Raw genomic sequence first — 17105 nt, 5'->3', positions numbered from 1 at the left:
TGCCAACTCACGTACACAGCCACTCATGTCTATTTCTGGCTCTACGCAACTCGTTGGACACCGAGTAGATCTACGATCTACGTGAGCACGGATCCAGCTCAGGCTTTTTTTGGAGAACACGCTGAAGAAGCAGCCATGCCACATGATGTATCGAAGTTCTAGTACATGTACAGTCTGTACTCGTACTGCACTGCCATGCACTGCTCTGTGTCATGCACCGGTACACAGTCCGCGGAGCATGCATGCACTTTCAGCATGCTTTTTCCAGCGTGTACGCATCATTTCATGTGCAGTCATGTGCCATGTGTCGGTCAAACATGCAAATCGGCTATAGTGATGCACCGGATATAGTGATACATTTTCGAAAATCAAAGGGGCACGTTATATCCGATATTTACTGTACAAGTCACAGCTCCTGTAGGTTACAGTTACAGACTCGGAAAGGCTGATAGGAGCGGAGCTCCTAAAACTGCATCCGCACTCTAACTGGTAGAGGATGTGGAACGTCGTATAATGCCATTTTTGGCCTCGTAATGCTTCATAATGCTCGTAATGCTCCGGGTGGTGTATAATGCTCGATATAATGCCGGCATTATCCGCCAACACCTACCTCAGAGTGACACGTCAACGCATTGCGCCTGGCAGACATTAGCGCTTGATGTAGCGGATACGCAACACCAGTATCAGAAGTCCGGAAATGAAGAAGGCGAAGAACAACGCCAGCAAGATTCCAAAGTCAAAGCAGATCTGATCCAAGCCCTGCACAAACATCAACCATAACATTGTATGACGTCATAAATATTCATAAGTCTCTTATTGTCACACCACAAGTCACGCTTGTTAGGTTTTCTAGCACTTGCACCTTTGTGTCACTATTTTTTATGTGTATAGGTTACGCATTTTTGCTGTTAGTTTTAGTTATCCGTTCTTCTTTGCACTGAGTTATCACCTCCTTACTGTACTTAATCCACTGTTCTTGTTCCTTTCCCTTTGTCTGTATTTCACCTGATGAGAAGGCTTGAAAGTATACTTGTTAAACCGAAAACGTTCAAGATGTTCGTAAAGAGCCTGAAGTGTGTCCTCTTTTTTTCTTTTCTTTGATTGTAATTTGGATATGCTATACTTGTAGATGTTTCCATGAATGAAGTCATAATGGTGAGTCGGCGTAATTCCACAACCGCTTATGGACGCTAAATGTGTCGTTGCAAAGGTTGTTTGTCGTCCCTGAAACAAACATTGTTCTTTTCTTTCTCAGGCCCCGTCTAGTAGTAGTACTGTCTGTCGTCCAGTGTTTTGACGACTCCCTGCATGCACTGCGCATGCGCAGTGAATGCAGGGAGTCGTCAAAACACGGGACGACAGTACTGGCTACTGCCACTGCCGCACTGGCACTGGTGCAGTCATACACTGGATACAGTCATACAGTCATGCAACTCCCTCGCCGTGAACATGTGCTGGACTCTCAACACTGGCTCTGTAATAGTGTTAGTCCGTGAGCCAAATCTCAGAATCGGCTGTTTTAGCATCGACCGTTGCACCCAGAGAGGGACAAATCGTCCTTCAGCACACCGCTTCAGGATGGTATCCTGAAGCGATTTCCACTTGTTGGACAATTCGAAACTGATCCAGGGAGGTCACAGAAGACGCCAAACATCCAACTTTGCTCACTGACAGCAGCGGCCATTTTCGCCTTCTTCACTTGATTTTTTTGCGCTTGTTCACGGATTCTCATTTTTTGAAGCCATGAGCAGATTCCACGAGTGCACATAACGCGGAAACCAGTGCACAAAACTAGATTTGAATTTTTTTACCGCTGAGAATTATCAATCCGGATCATGCATGCAAACTGCAGCGAAGTTACAATGCATTCGTTCAGAACTAAACTGACTTCAAAGAATGTCCTAAATACCTCTCGAGATATTTGTTCACCACTTCCTAGGCGTAGAAGACTGTAGTGAGTAATCTTCTGGAGCGAATGGCGGACTCTGCCCCGAGCATGAACTTCTTTTCATCCTGTTCAAGGTCAAATATTACTCAGTTTGCGTTGAAGAATAACAATTACATTCGTGAATGGCTGAACTGAGAATACCCTAATGATTTCTCTTGGATTTCGTATCCCAAGTTCCTCTACTTGGCTGGATAAATCGCCTCTTGACTTCATCATACTGGAATTGGACTGGTAGATAATAGCGAGCAATGAATTGGTGAGTGAAGTATATTTATAATAACCACTCGATTACTGAATAGTAGTGAATACGTAGAATACTCCAGTATTATAATGATATGAACACTGAAGCTAATGTGACATTACGGTAGTACAATAGGAAGTACGTCACCACTGTTGTAAATGCACGCGCTGATCCTATCCAACCTGACAGCCAATGCAAGAGGTTGGAATTGGCTATTGATTGCCTAACACACTCATACAGTACCAAAAACTATCTGTCATTGCTCGTTTTCCACTCAACATAACACAGTTGGAAATCACTAGCTAGGTGCACATCTTGGCACATAATGTGTGCTATCGCAGTCCACCGCAGTACACAGTAATACACAGATAACTACCGATATAAGATGATGCCACATACATACATACATACACGCTGTTATGGAGCTTCAGTCACGCAGGCATGCACGCCAACTCGACCAACAGGCAGTACGAAAGTAACTAGTTGTTATTCAGGGAAGAACATTCCAGAGAGAGAGAGAGAGAAACAAGTTGAGAGCAAAACGACAACATAAGAACTACTCATGAACTCATGGCAAAGAGTTCCCAAAAGGCAACTGAGTACAGCCAACTCAGATGCATATGGATTATCGGGCTAGAACGATGCTGAGTGCGGTGGTACGACTTCTACGCACAGCACGCAAGACTCGCAACAACGCACTATACCGGAACTAACGATAGCATGATAAGACTGAAAGCGTGCATACAGCAAGCAATGCAAAACAAAGGAAACGCGTCCATGCATCGTGTGCAGCAGACCACGATGATTGATGAAAGGGCAAACTGTCATACTGGTGAAACACTACCCATGTAGGCTTACAGCATGATCAATGAATAGTGAAGCAATAGACAGATAGATAGGTTCAGTTATATATACATTACACCTCTCCCCTTGATGACATTAGTCACGGAACCGCTGAGGAGGACGGATTGCAGCCCGGCGACGAAGTCCGTAGGCTTGGTCAAGCTGCGGATCCATGTCGATTTGGATGATAGCAGGGATGTCATCACGATCATCAGCAGAGTCAACATCTGCATCTGCGGCAACGGGGTGAGGGTCGAGCTTGATCAGGTCGACATTCACTACTTTCTCAGCATTGCGACCACGTACAGGTTCACACCGTCGAATCACCACAGTCGAGGGGGACAGAACACGAATGACTTGCCAACCAGGTTCATACATCGGTAGACGCTTCTGGTGACGGTCAGGACGGCGGAGAAGAACGTGATCACCAGTGTGATAGACAGGCACAGTCTCCTCTTGGATGCGATCAGCGTCGGATAACTCGGATTCCACGAGGTCGCGCAGTCGAGCACACCGAGCAGGGTGATCCCGAGACCAGTTGCTGCCGTCATTCACAGGCCGATCTGGATCAGCGATCAACCGGTGTGGTGTCCAACCACAGATGGCTTCCATCGGTGAAATCTTGGTTGCGGAATGAGGTCGGTTACGATAGAAGTACAGCAGTGTGTTCAGATCAGCATTCCAGTCAGACGATTCGGATAGGACCTTCCTCATCAGAGTCAGCAGTGTCCTGTTGAATCGTTCAACACAGCCCTGCGATTGGGGATGGCGTACTGCTCCAGTTTGGATGGTGACTCCAAACATAGCAAACACAGAGCGGACGATAGCGTTGATGAACTCAGTGCCATTGTCGAGACGGACCATATCAGGGGGACCCCAGCGAGTGCAAATCTGCACGAATGCATCAGCCACGGATTGCGCATCGTGACGGCGTAGCGGAGCCACTTCCACCCATTTCGAGAACATGTCGATGCAAACCAGAACGGAATGGAACTCACCAGATTTACTTGCGCCAAGTTCCAGGGTGTCCAGCTGGATGACACTCCAGGGTCGGTCCGGCAGTACAGTGCGAGTCGGAGGAGGAATCTGACCACGGCGAGGGTTAGCACAGCAGCACTGCGCACAGCAGCTTACGGTTTCTTGGCAGCGTTCAGCCATTCTCGGGAAATAGCAGTGTCGGCGGAGAGTGCGATACATGGACTCCCATGCGCCATGCCCAGTGTTGTTGTGCGCACTGTCCAGTAGCTCATCAGTCAGAGATTCGGGAACCACCGGCACTTCAGCGATGTCACCATCGGGCAATTTCACGCTTCGGCGAAGCAGGCCAGCCTTCACGATCAGCTGAGCAGCAACTCTCCGGTAGCATGCAGCCGACACAGGAAGCCCATTGGAGACCTCGTGAATGGCAGCCAGAATCGGTCCATCATTCTGCTGCGCTGCGCGGATGGTGGCAACAGCCATGGGCGGGGCCACGGCGGGATTAGTGGTATCACCAGCAACAGCACACATGTCAGACTTGGCACGGCAGAGCTTCCACCATGGAGTGGGTACTCTTGTCAGCCGATCAGCCAAGTTGCGTTCCGAGGGCACCCATTCGACCACGACAGACAGGCCGGTGAGGCGGACAAGCTCGTCGATAGCTTGCAAGCGGCGTTGGACGAGCACATCGTACAGACCGCTGGTCTTGACACGGCGGATGTCATGCAGCAGGTTATACAGCCAACCATGTACGGTCTTGGAGTCGGTCAGGAGGCGCACACTCGTGAGGCCGTAGGCGGTGGCACGCTGAAGGCCACTCATCACCGAATCAAGTTCGGCGACATTGATATGTGTACGATCATCCTTCGGACGCAGCCAGCACGCATCCTCGATGACATCTGCACCGCATTGCACCACAATTCCGGTGGCAATGTTGGATGCGTCGCACCATACTGACCATTGTGCGGCAGGTGGAGCAGACCAGGCACCGTGTACCGGATCTTCTCCTTCGACGCGACCAGACAGCTCTTGGCAGAGGCTTACGACTTCTGGTGGTACCTTGGCGTCCCAGCCTCCAGGAGTGAGCGAGTCAGCCAATCTCTTCAGGTAGCTAGTGTAGGGCCTGAGCCAGGAGCACACAGGATTGTGACCAAGCAGGCGACCACACCAGCGGAACACATCGCGCTTCGTTGGGCTCGCTGGGCAGCAGAGGTCGACATCTGTGCGTCGTCGCCACTGCAGGACGTCGTTCGAGCTGTGAAGCTGGAGACCAAGGACGCGGGCTGATCGCAAGCATTCAGCAGGTTTGGTGGGTAGGCCAAACTTCACCATCTCGTCTTCCACCGTGGTGACGAGATCATCAGGCACGAACAAGTCGTCAACATAGCTGTCTACAGTAGGGTAGGGGCCAGTGACGTACTGTACGATCAGGCTCATCAGCTTTGGCGCAATCCCAAGGCCGAAGCCCATGCGCATCATGACGTACGGCTTGCCCTTGTAAATGACGGTCTGGAACCTCGCCAGCGACGGATCAAGACGGACCTGCAGGTATGCCTTCCGTATATCCAGGATGTGGAAATTGTCACCAGCCTGTCGCCAGCTGCGCAGCTTCTCACCGCACACAGGGGTGTTGCACCCAGGGTGGTTGCGGATGAGCTGGTTCAGCCCACGGTAGTCCAGTACAGGGCGAACCGGTGTTGAGGCCTTGTGCTCTTGGCACTTCGCAATCAATGGGAGGATGGCGCCCGGTGGTCCGTGAACATCCGCATCGTGTGGTACCAGCCAGCCTTGCTGGATCCAGGCATCTACTTCAGCATTGAACTGCAGCTCCTGATCGGCGGTGAGTTTGGCGCGGGGATATTCGCCAATCCCTGACCCAATCGGTTCAGCAGGTGGCATGTCGTCCCTCCAGTGCCACTTCATGCTCCAGTAGCCGGCGGCTGCATTCCAGTGCACCTCGCCATCATCAACACTTAGTGTGACATCGTCACCAGAGTGGTTGACCGTAACGTGGCGGGACAGCTTGGAGGTGCGAGCAGTGCTGTCAGCAGGCTTAGGTGGCACATCAGTGGCAGCACTAGCAGCAGCAGACACAGCGGCACAGCCAAATGAGACGGACGACAGACAGCCGTCAGCGTATTGCAGGTGCATACCTCCAGCGCGGGTCACTACATCGTTGCCGACGACCATGTCGGTGTTCAGGACACTCAAGTCTGGGACAACCAGCACAGATACGGCAGTCAGTAGGTCCAAGTGCACAGGTCCGTCGAGTCGACGGAGGTTCAGCAGGACGCTACCCAGTATCTTCAGCGATTCACCGTTGAGGGCGAGCATGTTGTCCGGACACTGTTCCATGTAACGCAAGCCATTGCACTTCTGGAGTGCGGCACGGCTGATGAGAGAGCGCGTGCAACCAGTGTCCACCACAGAACTCAGGCGAGTCCACTCGTCGTGTTTTTCTCGGCAGGCATCGACGTACACTCGGATAAGGGAAGACGATGATGTAGTCAGGGCCAAACAGCAATCGGTTTTTCCTCCTGGCTGGTCAGAGACACCAGCAGACGCAGTGCCCCGTGTTCTCCTGGTCGGGCAGTTTCTCCGGATGTGGCCTAGCTCGTGACAATGGTGGCAACGAACTCGGCTGCTCTTCGAGGAAGATGGGCCTGCTGACGAGCTCTGCGTGGAGGGTTCCCGGTTCCCAGCGCGGCAGGTCTTCTTGACATGCCCAGTTTTCCCGCACGTGTAACAATACAAAGACTTCGCTGGTTCGGTGGCAGCAGCGCCAATGGCATGCGATGATGCAGCGCTTTCAACCAGTTGCAAAGCGCGAACCTTCTCTGTCACGTCACTGACGGAGAGGGCCTGTCCAGCACCCTGCAAACGAATGTCTCGCGCGAACGTCGGTGGCAAGCCACAAATCACCTGCTCCAAAAGGACCGGGTCCTTGTCGTCTGTAATCTTGTGGCCAGCTAAGCTCAAGTGGTGCTTCAGGTCAGCAACGTAGCCGTCCACAGCCTCGTCAGGGCGTAGGCGACGGGACAGGAACTGCTGATAAGAATCAGCAGGTGCAGGCGCGAAGGCCTTTTCAAGTAGCGCTTTCACGGTTGCCTCCTTTTTCCTGTCCGCCTCCGCCATGGACATGAAGACTTTGAACGCCTGGCCATCTAGGACCAGGGGCAGGTGCTGCATCCGTTTTTCCTCCGTGTCCCACTTTTGAATATCCGCCAGGACACGGAACTTCGACCAAAACGTCTCCAGGTCATCTCCTTTTCCGCGGAACGTCCGCAGGAATCCATCGAGTTTCAGCGACATTATTTCCAAATCAAGGCCCACCACCAAACGACAACACAGTCGCACCAGGTATCAGCGGGTTTCGGTACCAGATGTTATGGAGCTTCAGTCACGCAGGCATGCACGCCAACTCGACCAACAGGCAGTACGAAAGTAACTAGTTGTTATTCAGGGAAGAACATTCCAGAGAGAGAGAGAGAGAAACAAGTTGAGAGCAAAACGACAACATAAGAACTACTCATGAACTCATGGCAAAGAGTTCCCAAAAGGCAACTGAGTACAGCCAACTCAGATGCATATGGATTATCGGGCTAGAACGATGCTGAGTGCGGTGGTACGACTTCTACGCACAGCACGCAAGACTCGCAACAACGCACTATACCGGAACTAACGATAGCATGATAAGACTGAAAGCGTGCATACAGCAAGCAATGCAAAACAAAGGAAACGCGTCCATGCATCGTGTGCAGCAGACCACGATGATTGATGAAAGGGCAAACTGTCATACTGGTGAAACACTACCCATGTAGGCTTACAGCATGATCAATGAATAGTGAAGCAATAGACAGATAGATAGGTTCAGTTATATATACATTACAACGCATACGCGCGCACCCACACCCACACGCGTGCGCATGCGTGCACACACACACACACACACACACACACACACACACACACATGAAGCAGCTGCCGAATCCGACTATGCAGTCTCCCAGACACGCGCGCACGGGCACACACACGAACCAGCTGCCGAATCCAACTATACAGTCTCTCAGCCATGCGTGCACATCCACACACGTGCGCGCGCGTGCGCACATACACATGAACCAGCTGCCGAATCCGATTATGCAGTCTCCCAGGCACGCGTGCACGCGCACACACACACACACATGGACCAGCTGCCGAATCCGACTATGCAGTCTCCCAGGCACGCAACCTCAATGGCAATGGGAGAAGAACAGACTCCAGGAGGACGCCGGATCAGGAGGAGGACCCACCTCAGTGAGTGCAAAATGACCGATGCCTGTTGTCTGTTGTGGTCCTGCTGCCGTCAGTTGTAAATTGATCTCTCTTCACAAGACGGACAGCGACCGAACGAAGGAAAAGCAGATGTCCCTGGTGCCTGCCTGATCACCGAGGCAGAGTCCAGTAGCGGATGGGAGTGAAGGCAATCTAGGGATGCACGTGTGGTTTGGCTGAGGCGCTGCTCGCATCAACGTCCTAGCGAGATCTAGACTTTTCTTGAATCCATTTGTTGCAGTTGTGCAGCTGGAACCCTCGGGTTGACTTGCAACATGATCGCTTTGGCTGCAGTGAGCTAAAACCCACCACTGACCTGAAACACGGATCACACTGACCACAGTGATTGTGGCAACACCGTGCCCTGACACCCACCATCCGGCCCACAGTTGTAGCCTGGGGTGGTGTCACCAACAAAGGAATGCGCCTAGCACGCACACACATGCACCCGCGCGCGCACACACACACACACACATGCACGCGCGCGCACACACATGTACGCACGAGCACACACACATGCACGCGCGCGCGCACACACAGAAACGTGCACGCACACACGCACTGGCACACATACACAGACAATGGTATAGTATGTTCCTCGTCAAGCAGCCAGGTGCTCTGGCTTGGACCTCCAGCAGCGCTGGTTTCGCCCTCGCTACTTGTCGTCTTGCCCTCTCCAGTGCTGCCTGCAACAAAACATTCCCTTCCGTAAACTCTGGGTGGACCAGTTCTCGGTGTTGTGTTGACACCGTGCTCTGCTTTCATGGCATTCGTTGTTCGTATCAGCCACTAAGCTCCTGGTAGGTAGCCCCTTGTTGGCCTTAGGATGTGGCTCTGGGTTCACTACTACATGCACATCACTGTCAGTAAGTATAGATAAAGCAAAATCAGAGGCAATGGTCTTCTCCAGTGTTGCAAATGCTCAGGATCACATGCGTGCAATTGGTGTAGCACTTTCCATGATACCAGCCACACCATTTGCTCTTCCCTGAGCCCTTGTGCTGGCAGAGAAAATCCCAGACATGGTCGTCCTTCTCTCGAACAGCGCTGACGATGCGACGCCAACTTGTAGTCTCGATATTACTCGCTGCAGGCTTCTCGTTTCTACTAAATTGGGTGCTGTCACACAGACATAAATTCCAGCAATATTACTCTGCTGGGCTGTCATTTGCCATTTCGTTGCCGTCAGCTGCCCCATCTGGCACCTCGCTGCCACTAGAAACGTCTTCCTCCTCTTCCATTGTTGTCAAACAACATCAATGTACACGAAAGGAATAAACTTCAATAAAGTGATCACAAAACCCCAAATCCATATTGTCGTCAACGTCGTTATCTTCTAAAAAATAAATTATTTTTCCTCACTCCACCCGAAATCGTACTTTTGTGCTTACTCGTCGGATGCACACCTCACCACTCGCGTAAAAATATTTGTTCTCACGGTGGAATTTGGTCGAGAAAAGAAGCCCTCCCGAAGGTCTCTGGATCGGTTCTGGAACGTCCAACAAGCGAAAACGTATCCTTTGTGATGTCCTTGACCAACACTGTAAGCGGCGACTTGTCCCTCCGAGAGTGCAACGGCACTTGTGATTTTGAGTTTTGGCTCACGGACTATGTAGTGTCATCACGGAAACGAAACGAAAGCCTTTTTTTGTAAGGAAGAAGAATTATTTCTAGCAGATCTAGGATTGTAGGGACAGCAAGGGAGAGCGAGAGAAGCTGAAGAAGAGCCGATGCTCTGCGCTCAAACCTCTGTCCATATACAGTGTAACTCGCATTGTTGCCTCTTTCGTCTCCGAACATTTCTACAATGCAACGTTTGTAAAATAGAGCAGGACGCCCGCGCCCCGTTGCAGAGCTGCGTTGTACTGTTTTCCGGATTCCAGGAGACTTTCTCACGTCCAGCGGCTCAGTGGCCGTGTGAAATAGTATAATTCTCTGGCCCGAATCTGCCCCGCCATGGGGCTGTGCTGTGCATGTGCGATACGTCTCTCTTTCAACTCGCACTCATTGGATGATTGGTAGCGTGCTGTGCGTTGACAATTAAAAAAGAAGTTTGTATCCTGGTTCTATTCGGCCGTCCACACCCTCACACGGCGACCTCACCGTGGCCTCTAACGACCTGGAACACGGCCGTGGATATATCCGGGTACTAGTATCAACAGGGAGTTTATGCGTATGTCCTAGCGCCCTACTAGCACCAGTAGCTCACCTGCTATACGTCTGCCATCCCAACTGACCATCTGTACATGGTTGAACTGAACTAGAACTACCTGCACTGCTCCATACCTACTGTAGTCTGTATCCTGCTGCTAGCGCTACAAGTACAAGTAACGACTGCTACGTGTGACCATGCATCGATTGGACATGCGGTGGGTCGTGGAGAATGGCTGATCGTGTGTGCGCCATCATGGTGTTCAAGTCGCTCGTGGATTTCGCTCACCCAGTAAGGCATCATGAATTTGTGCATGTACATGTAAAAAAAAAGAGTAAATTATCGTGTCCGTTCCCGAAGGGAACTCACGACGGCCGCTAACCCCCGGTAAACCCTAGCGGCAGATGCAGCGCCTAACGGTGGGGTGTACATGTACATACGGTGTTACTCAATGAAAACGCGCCGTGTCACGCAAGTACGCGCCGTGCGTTGCGCAGCCCTGGACCTGCGAACAGTGGGCGCCGAAATGATGCCACGGCAAGGTGCAAATTTGAGCGATGCGACTGGATTGCATTGAACAGCACTGTACATACATGTACATGTACTTGCACCACTGTTGTTTGGCAAAGGAAATCCGGACCTACAAGTATGTATGCTTTCCGCGCAGAGAATTGTAAAAAAAGTAAAGTTCGCACGTCCGCGTTACCACCGGCAACACAGTTGTATTGAGAAACACAACCAGCTTAGGAAGTTTCGCTCGTGCCAGGCCACCATCATGCCTGTAATACCAGGGTGGCAGATGTATCGCCTACTGGCCAGGGTGAGGTGGTAACTCTCACAACCAATGCCGCACAAGGGGGCGATTTCCTCGTTAGCTGCATCCATGTTACCTTCACTCCGAGTAGTGAGTACCCAGTTGACCGTGGGTGCCGGCGCAGCTCCCTGCATGTAAAGTGGTTCGCGCATGCATCACTGCGTTTGTTAGCACACTGCACGCTCCCTGCTCCCAGCACGGGTCTCCAACTCGGGACCTTGTGATTCGTAGGCAAGCCCACAACCACTCGGCCAAAGCGCTGGTACTGCAGAGAACTGTAGTTGTGGCCAAAGAAACCGATCCTTGCGAGCCGAAATCAATGCCAAGGCTCATGCCGCGCACGTGTCACTTGGATGGGTTTGTGGACCGTTCATGGTGTAATTGATAATACAGAGGTTGTGCACACCGAAATTCGTAGCGCAGTAACGAGTATTTTTAACGAAAAAAGCTAGCGAATATCCATAAACCGTGAGGTTGCACACAACGGGTGAACTTTTTCGTAGTGGGTCGACGCGCGGCGGCCGCACGGATGCGAAGAGTCAAGACAGGGAGTTGTAAAATATCAGTATTTTAGTACTCCAGGTAACGGAAAATATTATCGTAGAGCTACTCTGTTTCGGTCGTGTTTGGACGGATCTTCGCAGCAACGGAAGCTCCCATTGACAGCAGAGGCCTTTTCTTGCAAGCTCCCGATGTTCGCTGACGACATGACGTTGTATGCCAGCAGACGCACACAAGCTGAGGCCGTCGCTACCGTTACTGATTCGTTATCTGCAATTTCTGTGGATCTAGACGAGCTTGGGCTGCGCATTAATACAACAAAGACTGTAACTTTGATGATTTCTAAGTCTTCTCAACCCCTCTCAACTCCAATCGTTTTTAACCAACAGCCTCTGACTCAAGTGTCTAGCACGAGAATCCTGGGAGTCATTGTAGACAGTGATGTTTCTTGGTCTGGTCACATAGACTTTATCGTTAGGAAGACTTGCACGAAAATTGGCGCTCTTCGACGGTGTTTTCGGCAACTAAGTTTGAAGGCAACACGGCAGTTTATCCTCTCTGTTATCCTGCCTGACTTATTATACTGCTGCTCTTGCTTTGCAATGAAACTATCCGCCAAGGACCGACAGCGACTCTCGTCCGTTTATCGTCGTTCTGTACGCGCTGCTTGTGGCTCGAAACTACAAGATGACGTCATGCCGCTGTTAGCTAGATTGTCGATTGATCCGTTTGAACATTACCTTATTCGTAGCATTGCTAAATTTATCCATGTTAATCATGTCGTTTTCCCTCTCCCAAATCTGACGGACCTTTTCCCTCAAGTTTCAACCGGCCCTAGGACAACAAGAAGCTCTTTTAATGCTGCTATTGCAATATCTAAATTCCGGACGACTGACGGTGTCAATTCCTTTTCAAATCGTGCTGCCCTGTTCTTTAATTCTTTGCCTGTGGAGTGGCGCACCCAGCACCGCACTACATTTGCTAAGCACCTTCAGACCATGCTAAAAGACGCAGCGTCTTTTCAGAAGTATTTTGATCTTCTTTTCAGCAAACTCCCTCATTGATCTGCACCGCCTGTATTGTATAACTGTGTTTACTGCGTTCCTAGTTTAAATTCGTTTTTAAAAACATCTCTTTAATTCTTGCATTATCCCATTATGACCATGCTTAAAGACGCAGCGTCTTTTCAGAAGTATTTTGATCTTCTTTTCAGCAAACGGCCTCATTGATCTGCATCGCTTGTATTGTATACCTGTGTTTACTGCTTACTGCTTACTGCTGCTTTATTGTTCCAAGTATCAGTTTAGTTTAGTTTAAATATCTCTTATCATTTTTATTATTTTTTCTCACCCCACACCCCTCTACTCTGTTATCGGCCCTCTTAAGAGTTGTGTTCATCACTGTTGAGGCTTCCGATGGAAAATAAAAGAATACTACTACTACTACTACTACTAAATTTCGTTACTCAAACCCGGACCGTCAAAATATTACGAATCTTCTTTGTGCGCAACCTCTCTAATGGAAACGCGGCGCTGCCTTCGTCAGTTTGACTCGCGGGTTGGATCTCTTTTGCCACGGCTGTATAATTATTTATTTTGATGTTTTTGTGCACAGCTGAGGGTCCGTGCACATGTGTGCCATTGTGTGGTCTTGCTGGCTGCAAAATTAATGTACATCAGTCTGGATCTCAATCGGCATAGCTGTTCGCTGCCTCCATGCTTCCCTCGTGCAAGGCCACGGGTTCCCTAATAACTGTGGGTCGCAGCACGGCTGGAAATAATCCTTCCGCTTCCAAGCAGGACTTGAACCTGGTACCCTCTGTTTCTCAGCCATGGTCTTAGACCATCCCACTCTGCCTGCCTCCTTGGCTAGAACCCCGGAAATGTGGTATACAGAGTGTGCAGCTCCGAATGGGTTGCTATCACGGAGAATTTTCTTGATATAACATCATTTTGGTGATGTAGTGCGTACAAGCAGATCTCCCGCTGCTGGACAACTGCAGCACAGTTGTATGCACTACGCCACTTCCCTCCACATAAAGTCCCCTCAGACTTCCAGAACACAGTGGTTTTGTAGTATTGAATAATTATGTGGACGCAGTATTTAGACAAGAGAGTAGACAAGAAGGAAGACACTACACACAACACTAGAGAACCACTGGAGCATGTGCTCTTCTATACTTGATTGGCTCTCATTGCCATGGTGAAGGAGCGGGAAATACGAATAGTAACTATTGTACTGTCTTACTATGAATACACCAGTACTGGAAAAGCCATGTATGTATATATACTAGCAGCACCACAGGCCCAGGCCAGCGTTGCCTGGCCGAATGTGGCATGCGGCGCGGGTGAAGCAAGTACATGAACAGCACACGTGCTCAGCACGTGGTGGTGGCCAGACAGCTGAAGTCCTGGTGAGGGAGGTTCTTCATCGTTGGAAGGAGAAGGAGGGACGTCTGTTACGCCTTCGGGAGGCTGGTCAGGGTTGTCCATCACCTGGTGGCGGATGAAGCGGCTCAAAAAATTCATAAACTTACGAACAAAAGTGCGATGCGCTCTTCACTGCAGATCAGATGCAGAGTGCAGTCAGTGCAGATCTTTTGTATCCTTTTGTTGCAGATGTTTCTATTTGCAGAGAACGGTTCACGTGGTCCGCAGCGCTTGTGCGGCTGCTAGTGCTACCTATGCCCTAGGCTAGGTGGCTACATGATTCGTACGCTTCGCGTGCACGTGCTCAGTGCTTCTGCGCGCGGCTGCTACTGCGTACTGATCGTGTCTGCTACCACCTACACTATTCGCACGCTTCGCGTGCTCAGCACGTGGTGGTGGCTATACGATTCGCACGCTTCGCGTGCTCAGTGCTTCTGTGGCTGCTTCCGCTAGCTACACGATTCGCACGCTTCGCGTGCTCAGTACTTCTGCGGCCGCTAGCTACACTGTGCTACACTGTTCGCACGCTTCGCGTGCTCAGGGCAGCGCTGCTCCGCAGCGCTTCAGCGTGAAACAAAAACACACGTCACAGGTGCCTCTTCTTTATAAGGAGCGTGACACACACACACACACACACACACACACACACACACACACACAGACACACGTCACAGGTGCCTCTTCTTTATAAGTAAAGATATAACGAAGTGCTAACTCTAACCAGTTAACGAGGAGAAATCTGTCGTTAAAATAGAAATCGTTATACAGAAATCGATACATATACTGCCCGGAGCGTTGAGAATGAGTGAGAATCGTTACCGTTGGTACACGTAAACTAGTCAATTTTGGGAAATCGTTATATATGCGCCTCGTTAGAATAATGGCTTATTACACCTGCATCAAGTATGACCTACGAGTGCAGGTTTTAGTATTGCGGCCATGACAGACACTTCAACTTCAACAAATAAAACTTAAACCCGTTCTTTTATATTTAGGTGACTGTTTTTGATATTTTCTGTTTCGCCTTTTCTGCAGTTGCATGCGTATACATGTAAGCACATCATTCCAGCTCGTTCCTCATTCTTCCTTCCACTTGGCAAATGCTGGTTTTTATACATTGTGCAATTGCTCAGCGTCATTTGCAATAATAAACGAGAGAGCTTGGAAGCTCAGGGCCCTACGCTTTGCTTTTGTTATTGCAAAAAGTTTCCATCTGTTCGAATACCATGCATGATGAGCTAGGCAAAAAAGCATAGCGTAGGGCCCTGAGCGAAATAAATAAATTTTCTCTTGCATTCGAGGGTAATGCGACACCGTCTACCACCTTGATGACCCAGGGGAAAAAAGCATAGGGACGCTATACATTTTTCATTTCTCCTACTTTTTTAAAGACTTAACCTGTGATTGGAACCCGCACTATGGCCCTGCATGCATTCCCCGATACACTTACACAGGTATACGCATACATACCAGTACTCATTTTTCAAACTTGCTTCACGTTCTCATCTTACATTTGAAAGCCCTACTAGTATTTGAATACTGTGGCCAGCTGTCTTTGATGGTACGGGACAGGTACGGGATAGGGCCAGCTAGGCCAGGCATACCGACGGCACAAACAAATATTTGAATACTGTAAAGCGTGAAATTTTCGCGGCGTTTTTAGTTCGCGTTTTCAGAATCCGGACAGGTTTGCGAGGTTTTAATTTTGCGATTGCTACTGTGGCATTCATGCTACACCTTCCATCAAGAGTAGATAAACAAGAGTGTGCAACTCCGGATCTCTCCTGCACAATCTGCAGATACCCCCGCCCCACGGCGGAATTTTTTGTTGACGTCACATTTTTTCAGAAGAACGCGCATTTCGCCGCAGAGCAGTGTGAGAGCACGTGCTGGGCACCGACCTTGTAGTGTAAAGCCGGCCAAGAGCACGAGGGAAAACTTTCCGAAAGACTCGCAGCTCGTGCGTCGTCGAAAAGATTACGTCAACAAAAAATTCCGCCGTGGGCCTACCCATCCGCGAGTTGCACACTCTTGTTTATCTACTCTTGCTTCCATGGATCTCCTTTTCGCGCTGTCTTAATTTCGCGATTTCCACGCGGTCGCGAATTTCTCAGAAATTAGACCATGGCAATAATTTCACAGTTTACAGTACTGTGTCCAGCTGTCTTTGATGGTACGGGACGGGACAGGTACGGGATAGCGCCAGGCATGCCGACGGCACACACAAACAAACAGACACGGAATTAAAGCTGTGTGGACCCTGGCTAGCTGCCAGACGTTGCTGAAGTAACGTCTTTTGCATAGCTACGGGAATAATAATAAATGACGGACACTGGACAGCCATGTAGACAAAGTCAGAAGCTGTGCACTCTGGGTTGCAGCCTTCAGGTAGGGGTGAAACCCAGAGTATATTATCCAATACTCGAGCACTCGCTCGAAAATTTGAAAAGAGCGAGTACTTGTTCCGCGAAAATACTCGAAACGTGCTAGGCACTACTGTATGCATGTACATCAAGTACTTCTGTTGCTCTGGCCAGTACTTACAGCCCAGGCAAGTGCGCCTACTGTTACTCTGGCCAGTACTTACAGCCCAGGCAAGTGCGCCTACTGTGGCCTAGCACCTCTAGATCTGAATCTTGTGAAAGTCCAGTGCTTTTTGATAGTAACAAGTAACTTGTGAGAAGTGCTTGGCAAGACTTCATGTATCGGGTGTACTACGTTCCATGTGACCAGAATGTGTGCAGTCCATTGTTTATGTTGTCAGTAAAATACTCGTACTCGCTCGAATACTCGCTCGTTTTTTCACCGAGTACTCGAGTCCTCGATTTTGGCACTCGTTTCACCCCTAGTTTCAGGTGCTCCTGTTGGTACAGTAAAACCTGCCC

General features: G+C 50.0%; 2 protein-coding genes across 3 annotated transcripts in view; one reads left to right on the top strand and one right to left on the bottom strand.

The window, feature by feature from the left end:
• Positions 1–615: 615 nt before the first annotated feature.
• Positions 616–17105, bottom strand: part of LOC135827574 (protein white-like) — a 75719-nt gene continuing 59229 nt past the window's right edge. Inside the window, exon 19 of the mRNA XM_065340043.1 lies at positions 616–759. Within this exon, the coding sequence (XP_065196115.1) occupies positions 649–759 (111 nt within the window). The 3' untranslated portion in view covers positions 616–648. The remainder of the gene's footprint in view (positions 760–17105) is intronic.
• LOC135827571 (uncharacterized) overlaps positions 9953–17105 on the top strand; it is a 95311-nt gene continuing 88158 nt past the window's right edge. The window contains exon 1 of one of the 2 annotated variants that reach the window (XM_065340039.1): positions 9953–10767. The gene's annotated coding sequence lies outside the window, so the exon portion shown is untranslated. The remainder of the gene's footprint in view (positions 10768–17105) is intronic. The other variant, XM_065340038.1, reaches the window with a different exon arrangement.

The sequence above is a fragment of the Sycon ciliatum genome, chromosome 11 (genome assembly GCF_964019385.1).
Source record: "Sycon ciliatum chromosome 11, ocSycCili1.1, whole genome shotgun sequence".
NCBI classification, from domain to species: Eukaryota; Metazoa; Porifera; class Calcarea; order Leucosolenida; family Sycettidae; genus Sycon; species Sycon ciliatum.
This window is presented reverse-complemented; position numbering and strand designations above follow the sequence as displayed.